Raw genomic sequence first — 12454 nt, 5'->3', positions numbered from 1 at the left:
TTCCAAGACACAATCACAGTATAAAGTATTAACAAAATTAAAATAATTCTGTGTGAACAAAATTGTATGGAAAAAGATTGTGCCAAAATTAAAATCTACAATACAAAAAACATATGAACTAAAGTCCCACTTCTGACAGACACACATTAGATAAATAGACCTACCAATCACAAGACAACATGTTTAATAATGTTAATGTAAAGTCAAAAAGAAAATCAAAATTATTGAGTGCTAGATTATTGGTTATCAACAGGTTAAGTCTTAAAAAAGCTCCAAAGATAGGCTACATGAAAAATAAAACAATGCACATTCAAAAACACAGTCACAATATAAAGTACAAACAAAATGAAAATAAATAAGCCTGTGAAGACAAAATACCATAATGACAAAATGGTACAATACTTCAGATCTACATATGATACAACAATTCAGATGACCACTCCCTGATACATTTTAAACTGGCAAACAATTTACTACGGCAAAACCATCCGTAATAATTTTAAAGTCCTTATGGAGAAGTTGGTGTCCACAATCACATTTCTCACACGAGAACAGAAGATATTAATTCCATTTTTCAACATTACCCTTATCTGTTCAATAATGTTTAAGCGAAGTAATAACAAAAAGATATAGTTGAATGCTAGATTAATGGTTCTTAACTGGGATTTGGGAGCAATAGGCCTCCTTGATTTCTTTTTCTTAATTTATATGAGCAATAGTTTCACTGTGAGTTGTACTTGTATACATTTATAGCAGACAGTTAGGTAAATCTGCAACAGATAACAAAAACAAACCAACACAGTTGGATCACAAATGTATAAAAAAAGATGACATTGCATAAAAAGAGTATAAAAAACATATATACAACTAGTGCTACAGCATTGTCATTCAACCCTAAAATCTGTTTTACGTGTCATTTGTTTTTATGAGGTGTGTTTTTCCATCACAGTGGCTACCACACCAATTTTTTCACTTTGTACAGTTCATGCATCAGTGCTGTATACACTTAACTAATATATTTGCTTTTGCAGATAAATGAATAGGAGCAAGTTTGGCAAGTTTGCCACATCCGACAACAAAATCAAAAAACAAAAACTCCTTAAAGTGGATGACAAATGTTTAAAAAAGGTTAAATGGCATAAAAAGAACATAAAAAAAAACTTATACAGCTAGACCTACAGCATTGGAATTTGACCCTGGAGTCTGTCTTACTTATCGTTTGATCATGTTTTTATGAGGTGTGTTTGAAATTCCATCACAGTGAGTCACTGGATACCACACCTATTTTCACGCTGTACAGTTCATGTCTCAGTGCTTGTGTTGCACTTTTGTGTCCAATCAACTACCCTAGTTTTCATACTGGATGTCATATGCCAGGAGTCCATTAATTGCAAAACCAAGGTAGAAAGAAACCCTTTCTCTACTGCAACCATGTCGTATTCCACCAATACGTGCAGGACGAACAAGGATTTTCAGTGTGCCATAATTGGCGAACACCTGTCCTTCCTCAGTGATTCCACTGACTCGATGAAGGCGGCATGTGATTTGCTGTTCTTTAAATATGTCGCCGTTCCACCAAAGTTGTGCCAAGATATCACGAGGAATTTTAAAGGTCCCATCCAATTTACGTTTAGAAACTAGCCTATCAAGTCCTTCTCCTTTTCCTAAGTAGAAGTAGGCAATAGTGCTTCTCTTTCTAAAAAAAATGGACAGATGTTTGCGGGATGAGTTTCGAATTGCAGTCACATAGGTCCCAATATCAGAGTTTTTCTCAGTTGGACTTGGCCAGAATAACAGCAGAGCCAGGTAGTATGGGTCTGGGAAGGGATACCTAAGTCCTACATCTTGGAGTGTTTTCAAAAGTAGATCAGAGAGTTGGCTGTAACTCTTGACATGTTTAGATTTTGGTTTCAAAAGGTAAAGAACTATGTTTGACAAAATGTAATTGATTGTTTCTTTTGTCTTTTGTTTTTTGTTGAATTTTTGTAAGAATGCATAGCATTCTGTAATCCTCTCGATTTCTTCGGCAGGTTTGTCCAAATGCTGATGAATCCCTGCAAATGTATCTGCTTGTTTCTCTTCAAGAAACAATCTGTGTTCTTCAATATTAATTTCCAAATTGAGATTAGGATTGTTTTGTCGTTCTTTTTTCATGTCTTCTGGTGCCGTGCAAAAAAGAGCTCCATACTTTTTAAAAAGACCACAGACGGTACGATGTTTCTTTGAATCAAATTCTGAATTGTTCACTTTTGTATACGTGAAGTAACAGTTAACAAGGTCAAATGTTTCTTTTACTTCAGTTTTCAAACTGAGGAGAAACGGTTCATGCTCTTTAATGATCTCAACATATCTGTTGTTAATCTCATTCTCTTCTTTATGCACGTTGGTGATTGGGATTTTTTTTTTCAGGAAACTCTGGAAGTACTTCTTCCTCATGGGATCATTTCCCTCAAAGAATGGCAATCTGCTCAATATCTCAAAGACCAGAAAGGCAATTTCCAGCACACCCACATAGCCATAGACATTATATGACTTTCTTTGGTAGTCATCTGATGCATCATCAGCAACTTCCTCCTCAGGTTCATCTTCTGTATTTGCCAGCTCTTGAGCCCTTTTAAACGCTCTGATAGCATTATCCGCTATTTCAATGTTTGTGTTTAAGTCTTCTGGATTGCGTGATGTCTCCTGCTTTTCTCTGTTGTTGTTAGATATTAAATTGCTTTTGTGAATCTGCCCAATTGTGTCCAATGTGAATGGATTTTCTTTAATGTTCTTGGCAGTTTCAGCCCATTTTGTAGCCTCTTGGAAGTCACTCTCTTTAATGTACAAATATCTTGCCAGTGCCTGAGGAATAGATGCACTTGTCAAAAACCTGGATGATGCTTTCACAAAGATTTGTTGGACAGTTTGTCTCCCTTCCTGGTTGTGGATTTTGTCTATGAGAGGAGAAAAAAGTTCTCTCCCTACTCCATCTTTCTGCTGCCTTTCAATCAACATTTGTTGAATTGAGTCTCTGTGTTTGGCAACTCCAACATTGAAGAATAGATCACACTGAAGAATCTCCATAGTGATATTACTTACTTTTAAAAAGCAGCTTCTCTCCAACTCTTTCAGGCATGCAGATGCTATGGAGTGATGAAGGATTCGTATTCCTTTGTATCCTCCCCATTCTTCAACTTTGTCTATGATGAGAACATTTGAATATCGCTTCATTCGGTCCATTACACTATCCTCTTGCCAATGAATCACTTTTATCCCCAAAAAATCTTCACAGAGTGAGAGAGAGATTTCAGATTCTGCCACATAGGTGTTCAGTAACGCTAGGAAGCCAAACAGTCGGGCCTCCTTTGAAATGAAATCAAAGTTTTCCAATGTGTCACGGGCAAGTTTATCAATGTATTTTTGGTCAAAATTGCTCTTCATGATCATGAAACTGTAAAAGTTTTCAGGTTTTTCATGAGTTTCTTCAAGCTCTTTGAGTTTTTTCTCAAAATTATTTTGTTCTTCTTTAGTCAATGAAGCAGTAATAAATTGACTTGGATTGTGTCGTATGTATTGCTCCTTTGGGCTATGGGAACGAACACAGTTGAGGATCATGACTTTGCAGTTTTTTGCATCATCCACATTTATGTTACAGTAATCCCTTACAGCTTGACGGATGCTGCTTACAAGTTCATAAGGATTCTCTGTTTCCTTTGAGTCATCAACTAACAGCAAAACTGGAGTAGGTCTCTCACTTTCAAGATTCATCAGTTTAATGACTTGGATGGCAACATCTGCTTTTGGATGTGTATTGTCTTTTAACACAGCACATCTGGACTCTTGACGAAGATCCCACATCAAATGCATTGCTAAGGTGCTACCACCACAGCCTGGATGGTGAAACAGATTGAACAGAATACACATGTCTTTTGAATCTCTCAAGTGAAACGTAATCATCTTCTTCACATTGTCATACTTGTCCCGCTTGACAAATGGCTTGTCTTTGTCTTTGTCACAGAAGTAGAAGTTCCACCATTTGACTTTGCCTCCTCTGTAGAATTCTTCCTCAACTTTGATTCTGAAGTCATGAAACTCTGGACTGTTTTCATCATAAATGTTTTCACACTGATTCAGACATAATATATCTAGAGCTGTTAATAAGTCTTCATCCTTCTGCTTTAGAACAACAAAACTGGAGTCAGAAGAGGGGAGCAGCCTTCCAGATGACTGATTGAAAGGTCCCAGTGCCATTACTGTTCCATTGACCTCGCTGAGGGTCAGCTCGTATATAGATCGTGGGTCGATGTCGGAGCCAGACATTTCTTGTATCATCTTCTTCCATTTTTCATACGTGCTCCGAGATCCACAAATAGTGACGATGCTTTCCTCTTCAGTGTGTTTTATGAAGGCCTTGTAGATCTCAAAGATCGGGTCTTTCTCAGTGTCCACAGGTGAAAGTAGGAGGAATAGGATGAGGCATCGTCCATGGAGAAGAACTTCAGGGTCGCAAACGAATGAAACCAACTTCTCTACACCTTTGCAAGATTTCTTTAGCCAGTTCTTGTAATCTAACTCCTTGTCTGAGTTGCTGTCAAGGTCATTTCTGCCATTGCAGAAGACCCAACTGGTCTGTTTGTAGAGGTTAAGGTTCTTAATCACTGAGTCAGTCTGTCCTTGATATTGTGATGGGGTATGCAGATTGGCCACCCTTGACTCTCTGTAGGAATGACACAGTCCACCTGGAGCAACAGAGCTGGGGTCAAAGTCTAACACACAAAACAGTTTCAGCTTATTCAAAAACTGGAGATACTGCACTTGTTCTGGACTGCTCTTGTTCACAACAACAACAAATCTGTCATAGTTGTCCAGTGAGTTCCCACCACAAGTTAACAAATTCTTTAGTTTGTCTCCCTGGTTTGCTTCTTTTTTCAAAAGGTCTTTTGAAAGACGCGGCTGCTTCAGTTGACCTGTATGGACAGTAAAATAAATGCATTATTGGGTAAAAGAAAACACACACAAAATATCTTAGATTTTGGTTGGTGTTATTCTATTTGTTGTATTAAGTAAAACCAATAATGTGTCCGTTTACCTTCTGACTTTCCTACTACTGTCAGTTGCTCTCTATTTCAACCCTATTGGTTGCTACTAATAAAAAAACACCTCACACTATAATTTAATAATAAAAAGACATGGTATTTTCCTAAAACAGCTGGTGTATGTGGGATTGAGTCAGAATAAACAACAGTGTGTTCATTGTGATGAAGGAACACAGAGGAAGAAGATACATCAGGCTTTGAATACACATGTAATCCTTGATTACACAATAAAATGTATGAGTCAGTATGTGTCAGCAAAATAAGACAGAAAACTTTACAAAATAATGCAGATCCTCAACTAAATATTTACTACAAAAAAATCTTTAAAAGTTAATGCAACTTCACTTTTGAGCAAATACTTATTTGGTTGTCTTACCCATCTTGTTTTCCAGCTGACGAGCAAGTTCACGCTGATTGATATCTTTTAGAATGTCTTTTGTGACTCGTAAAGCCTCCTTCTCTCCATAGTGGTCAATGATTAACTTAGCGGTGTCCTTGGTGTCCTTGCCCTCGAGTCTACTCAGAGAAATAGGTTTATGGTTGGAGTTAGTGTATTCTTGTAAGTAGAAATGAAAATTGTTTACGTCCTCTTTTAGAAGGTTGTCTAGGGTTTCCTTGATCTCCACAGTGATGTTGTATTTGGCTGCTGGGACTGTGGTCTGCAGGAAGAAAGAAAGTAGTGTAAACTTTACCCAGTAATTGCTGTTTATATATGGTAAAATCCTATGGGTTTGTAAAAAAAACTTCTAAAATGCACAACTTTCGTCTTTTCATTTTACTATTAAGTTCGAATTGTTCTATTAACAGGCTGTATGCAATATTTCATATACCACAAAGTATAAAAAAACATAAACTTTACCAGAACAGTTTCTTTTCTCCTGGCCCCCAAGTCCTTTGGCTTTTGCTGCTGAATTTCCTTCTTCTCTGAAGCTTCTTTAAATGGCAGCTGAGACTTTTCAAATTCTTCTCCCACCATTTTGTCTGTTTTTGATTCAATTTTGTTTCGTGATTCTGGTTGTTTGGTTTCTATGGCCTGAGCCAGACTCAGTTCAGGTTGAGTGGGGTTTGGAGCTTCTGCTTGATCCGTGCTGGTGTAAACGATGGGTTGCAGTGTCGGTTCTGGCTTCTCGTTCAAATGACGGAGTTCTGCCAAAATCCTTACAGCAGGACCACTTTTCACTTCCAGGTCCAGAAAATCCTGCTTCTTGAAGCAAACAAGGCAATCTCCGGACACATCTTCCTTTTCGAGCTGTTCTGCATATTTGCTATAGACCTTCACATGCTGCAGTAACCACTGGGTCACTTGCTCCTTTGTCCAGTTTTTCACATATGCTGGGAACTGTGACTCATGTTGTGATCCTTTTTTCAGACTTTCTAGATAAGATGTGATTTTTACAGCAGGACCGTGTTTTATACCCAAATCCAATATGTCTGTCTTTTCAAATACTACTAAACTCTCTCCGGACACTTCTTCTTCACAGAATCTGTCTGCACAAGTCTCATGAACTTTGACCTCTGTCATCAGCCACAGACGGACATCTTTCTCGGTCCATTTTTCAAAAGGCTGAGAGAGTGTCTTTGTTGTTGTCATTTTGGATCAACTAAAAATGAAACAATTGATCACAAGAATAAGATAATGAAAGGCAGTTATAAAGTATAGTTATACATCTTTAAAGACCTCATATTATGCTAATTTGCAGGTTCATAATTGTATTTAGAGGTTGTATCAGAATAGGTTTACATGGTTTAATTTTCAAAAAACACCATATTTTTGTTGTACTGCTCATTGCTGCAGCTCCTCTTTTCACCCTGTGTTCAGGTCTCTGTTTTAGCTACAGAGTGAGACCTCTCACTGCTGTAACATCTTTGTTGGGAGTCGCACATGTGCAGTACCTCAGTAAGGACTACTAGCCAGTCAGAAGCAGAGTATGAGGGCGTGCCCTGACAGTACCTAGGTAAGGACTACTAGCCAGTCAGAAGCAGAGTATGAGGGCGTGCCCTGACAGTAGCTAGGTAAGGACTACTAGCCAGTCAGAAGCAGAGTATGAGGGCGTGCCCTGACAGTAGCTAGGTAAGGACTACTAGCCAGTCAGAAGCAGAGTATGAGGGCGTGCCATGCTAGCAGCTAGGCGAGCATTATAACGTGTGTTCCAAAGTGACCACGTTTGTCTCTGAAGTAAAGGCTGGACTACAATAGAGCTGTTTGGAGCAGTTTGTGAACAGTGTTTTCTGTTGGAGATGGTAAGTCCCTTTGGGGTGGACTTTGGGCTTTTTCACTTTGTAAACCTATAACATGCACAAAAAAGATATATAACACAATAAAGGAAAGGGAAAAATCCAAAAAGGATAATATGAGCACTTTAAAAAAGATGTTAAAAGAAATCAGTGATATCAAATCCTTGGGCTTTCAGTAGAAAATGAACAAAAAGCACTTGCACTATGCCTTTGAGTTTAAAAGAAAAGGTGGACCTTAAAAGATAACTCCGGCCCATTTTTACCTGAATCTTGATCGAGTACTGTCAATAGGAAGAAAAAAATGACCAAAATCGGTGCTAGCAAACTGGAGTTGCTGCAGCTAATGGCCAGAGCTTCCAGTTAGCTAAAATGCCAGTTGTGGGGGCATGTCTAAAGATTGCCTTTGTGCCTCTTAACAGACACAAAATGCAATTAAAATTTCTGTGCAACATGATCAGGGCCCTTACGTGACAACAAGATTAGTGGTCGACCGATATGGTTTTTCATTGGCCGATGCCGATCTTTAGAAATCAGGGTCAGCCGATGGTCGATAAATGCTGCCGATTTATTTTGGCCGATATGTGCTTGTTTTTAAACCTCTATTTGAAAGATAAAATGTAACACTAATATACACAGAATTTCTTTTTTTTAACCCTAAAACCAATTTCTCAACAAAAACATTTATTGAACACTTCACCAATCTACACTTGTATACTTCAATTAAAAATGTATAATATAAAAACATACTGTATATTGTATAAATAATGTATGAAAAATATATTAAATAAACGAAACAGGTAAGAAGAAAATAAACTTTGTCAAATAAACTTTTAAATGAAAAAAATAAAGTTTAGTGCACTTAACAGCATTTATTAAACTTCTGAGAATACAAATCTGCTTCACAGAAAGTGACATGTTATTAATCTCAACACTATTTCCTCCTAACTCCTGTTGAATCACATAAGACTAGGGCTATCTAAAGTCAATTCTTGTTCACCTTGTTTGTTAGATCATTGTTCATTTTTAAGTGTTTTCTCTGTGTTTTGGGGATCCTACTGTTACATGTCCTGTTGACCTCATTAGGATCTTATCTGAGCAGATTTCTGTCATTCAAGCAACTCTTAGTTGTAATTTAAAACTCATCCAGCCAATTTAATAAAATTAAGGGTTTTATTCGTGCTCGAGTCCATAGATGCAGTTAATGGATACAGGCACGGTGAACTGAAAGCTCTGTTAGCAACGATTAGCTCCGTTAGCAGTTAGCTCCGTTAGCGGTTAGCTCCAGTTAGCTCCGTTATAGGAGTGGATGAGACTGCCACGGGCAGGGGTAACAACCAGACTCTGATAAATGACATTCGGGGAGCTTTAACCATATTATTATTATTATTATTATTATTATTATTATTATTATTTAAAAAAGGTTTCTTGTTATTGTAGTGTAATTAGGATACTTTATGCCAAATGTTTGGCATATATCTAATAAAAAGATATGAAATATGAGTAAGTCACCAACCATTCTAAAATATAGGGTGTGGTTTGGATACTACACTACATTTTTGTAGTCATGTACAGTCATGTCTACATCTGAATAGTATCAGAATACTGTTTTTCTTAACTCTTTGTGTTGCTCCCTGTGGGGTTTACTCTACCTCTCCCTTTATGGCACTGACATATAGTGCTGATATTAAGCCATTTCCTGCCAGAAGCTTTTGACACATAAATAATAACCAAGAGAGCAGTGCTGAGATTTTATAGAAATACTTACCACAGCAGCTGACATTAAAATTCAAAATGTGAGATTTAGAGGAAGTCATTGTTCATTTTTGTTTACAAACAAAATTCTCTTTCAAATATACAAAGAGTAAGCAGACAGTGAATTTCTCACCTTTGGATGTTCCTGTATGTCTCATCAGACTGGATTTTAACTGCTGGTCATTTCTCCTGGAAGATGAGAGGTGTGATGTTATTGTGAACAGAAATTTAACTGACCAGTCATTTATTTACTGAAACTTTTGCTTAGATGAATACTGCACTATGCACTAAGAGTTATACCTCCTAAGTCCTGTGCTGTCTTTACTTTAGTGATCGCCAACACACCTATCCCTGAAAGTTCGGCCCATCCCTGTCGCACAACTTTCGTGACAAGCAAGAATATAATAGAACAACATGCCTGCACCCTCCTTTTTTCTTGAACTATATTGAATACAAAAATTAAAACCAGCATCTTTATAACATTAGTTTATTACAATACAACTGAGAACACGACTGCCACAAATCCTGATGAAATCTTAAAAAGAAAAGAAACAAAACAAGAAAGTGTATTATAAAAGTCTAAGCAAGATGATTACTTAAACAGTTTTAGGTAATTGTTCTCATCAATGTGTCTACAGAATTTTGAGGGGTTCAGATACTACACTAACATTTCTATTGTAGGAAAATTAGTATCAGTATTGTTTTAGAAATATTAGTGTCAGTATTGATTGACATTTAAGTTGGTATGCTCATTGCTAGAGTTGTGTGCAGTCAGAGGAAGTGGTTACAAGTTCCTGGCAGGGCACACTTGCACTGCCTGTACAAGGATTAGACTCTGATGCACAGAGAGTTAGCTTAAGCTTTCACTTATAGTTTATACCATATATAGTGTTGTTCACCAGACAGAGTAGCAGAATAGCAGGAACCGGATGTTATTGTGTTCATTAGATGAAGATGCACCAGACTGAGGACCCAAACCCTGTGAGTGTGAGTGTGTGTGTGTGTGTGTGTGTGTGTGTGTGTGTGTGTGTGTGTGTGTGTGTGTGTGTGTGTGTGTGTGTGTGTGTGTGTGTGTGTGTGTGTGTGTGTGTATAGGGTGACAGAAGAATATGCCCGGAGACAGGAGGATAAGACTCCATCAAGGAAGAGGATGAAGGTTGAGGGATATTACAGAAAGGGGCTCACAAACTTGACAGAGACGTTGTTATCCTGAGCTCTGTACTTTTATGTCTGAAGTTAGGGATACTTAATGTCTTTTGTGAACCCACATGTGTTTTGTAAACTTAACTGTTGGACTCAGTAAACTTTGCTTAACTTGAATTCTTCGTCTCAGACTCGATCCTTGAGTTTTGGTATCATAAGTCCTATTAACGAATACGCGGGAATTAGAGTAAATTCTCATATATAAATAAGTCAGATATCTCGGCCTTCAGGCCTGTGTCTTTTCCGCTGAAATTCCCTTTTCACTGTGGTAATGTACAGTCATGTCTACATCTGAATAGTGTCAGAATACTGTGTGTTTTACTCTACCTCTACCTTTACTTCACCAACTGATACATTGAGCCATTTCCTGCCATAAGCTTTTGACACAGAAATAAACCAAGAGCAGTGCTGATATTTTATACAAATGCTACCACAGCAGCTGGTATAGTTAAAATTCACAATGTGAGATTTAATGGAAGTCATTGTTCAGTTTTACATACACAAAAGCTTATTTCAAAGCACACAAAGAGTAAGCAGACAGTGAATTTCTCACCTTTTGATGTTCCTGTATGCCTTATCAGACTGGATTTTAACTGCTGGTCTTCTCTCCTGGAAGATGAGAGGTGTGATGTTATTGTGAACAGAAATTTAACTGACCAGTCATCTATTTACTGAAACTTTTGCTGAGATGAATACTGCACTATGCACTAAGAGTCCTGTGCTGTCTTTACTTTAGTGATCACCAACACACCTATCCCTGAAAGTTCAGCCCATCCCTGTCGCACCACTTTCGTGACAAGTGAAAATGTAATAGACCAACATGTCTGCACCCTCCTTTTTTCTTGAACTATATTGAATACAAAGATTTAAACAGGCATCTTTATAACATTAGTTTATTACAATACAACTGAGAACATGACTGCCACAAATCCTGATGAAATCTTAAAAAGAAAAGAAACAAAACAAGAAAGTGTATTATAAAGGTGTAAGCAAGGTGATCACTTCAACAGTTTTAGGTATTTTTTCTCATCAATGTGTCTACACAATTTTAAAAAAAGATTTCAAATTTTGTTTTTAAATGCTTAATTGCATGCTTTTCTTTTTCCTGCAGTCTGTGCTTGTCAGCCACCACCCATTCTGATAGATAGTGTGTGGTTCGGAAACTACACTTACATTTCTGTGGTAATGTACAGTCATGTCTACATCTGAATAGTGTCAGAATACTGTGTTTTACTCTACCTCTACCTTTACTTCACCGACTGATACATTGAGCCATTTCCTGCCAAAAGCTTTTGACACAGAAATAATAACCAAGAGCAGTGCTGATATTTTATACAAATGCTACCACAGCAGCTGACATAGTTAAAAAATTTTAATGGATTTAATGGAAGTCATTGTTTACTTTTTACATACACAAAAGTTTATTTCAAAGCATACAAAGAATGAACAGCCAGTGAAGTACTCACCTTTTGATGTTCCTGTATGCCTCATCAGACTGGATTTTAGCTGCTGGTCATGTCTCCTGGAGAGGTGTGATGTTATTCTGAACAGAAACTGACCAGTCATCTATTTACTAAAACCTTTGCTGAGATAAATACTGCACCACACACTATAAGTTATACCCGTGCTGTCTTTACCTGAGTGATCGTCAACACCTATCCCTGAAGCTACTTCCCTGTTGCAACACTTCCGTGACAAGCAAGAATGTAGTAGACCAACATGTCTCCACCCTCTTTTTTTCTTTAACTTATTGAATACAAAGATTCAAACAGGCAGTTGTATAACATTAGTTCATTACAATACAACTGAGAACGCCACAAATACTGATCAAATCTAATCTAAAATAAGCAAACCTAATAAGTTTGAGAGAGTTTTGCTTAGAACAGTCCTGTAATGTTTAAATGCTTCAAAAACAAAGATAGAATTTAATTTCATTAAAGTGCTCATATTATGCTCATTTTCAGGTTCATAATTGTATTTAGAGGTTCTATCAGAATAGGTTTACATGGTTTAATTAAAAAAAAAAACCCACAATTTTTGTTGTACTGCACATTGCTGCAGCTCCTCTTTTCACCCTGTGTGTTGAGCTCTCTGTTTTAGCTACAGAGTGAGACATCTCACTGCTGTAACATCTTTGTTGGGAGTCACACATGCACAGTACCTAGGAAAGGACTACTAGCCAGTCA

The 12454-nt window shown here is 37.4% G+C and overlaps 1 protein-coding gene across 1 annotated transcript; it reads right to left on the bottom strand.

Moving 5' to 3' along the window:
* Positions 1-598: 598 nt before the first annotated feature.
* On the bottom strand, positions 599-11924 carry LOC118496228 (sterile alpha motif domain-containing protein 9-like). The gene is made up of 4 exons (XM_036007117.1): positions 11735-11924; positions 5938-6679; positions 5455-5737; positions 599-4949 (listed from the first exon to the last, which is right to left on the bottom strand). Exons 2-4 carry the CDS (start codon positions 6667-6669, stop codon positions 1348-1350), a joined length of 4617 nt encoding a protein of 1538 aa, XP_035863010.1. The 5' UTR covers positions 6670-6679; positions 11735-11924; the 3' UTR covers positions 599-1347.
* Between the last annotated feature and the right edge of the window lie 530 nt (positions 11925-12454).

Source organism: Sander lucioperca, chromosome 11, assembly GCF_008315115.2.
Source record: "Sander lucioperca isolate FBNREF2018 chromosome 11, SLUC_FBN_1.2, whole genome shotgun sequence".
Lineage (NCBI taxonomy): Eukaryota > Metazoa > Chordata > Actinopteri > Perciformes > Percidae > Sander > Sander lucioperca.
The sequence above is the reverse complement of the archived record's forward strand: the minus strand, read 5'-3'. Positions and strand labels throughout refer to the sequence as shown.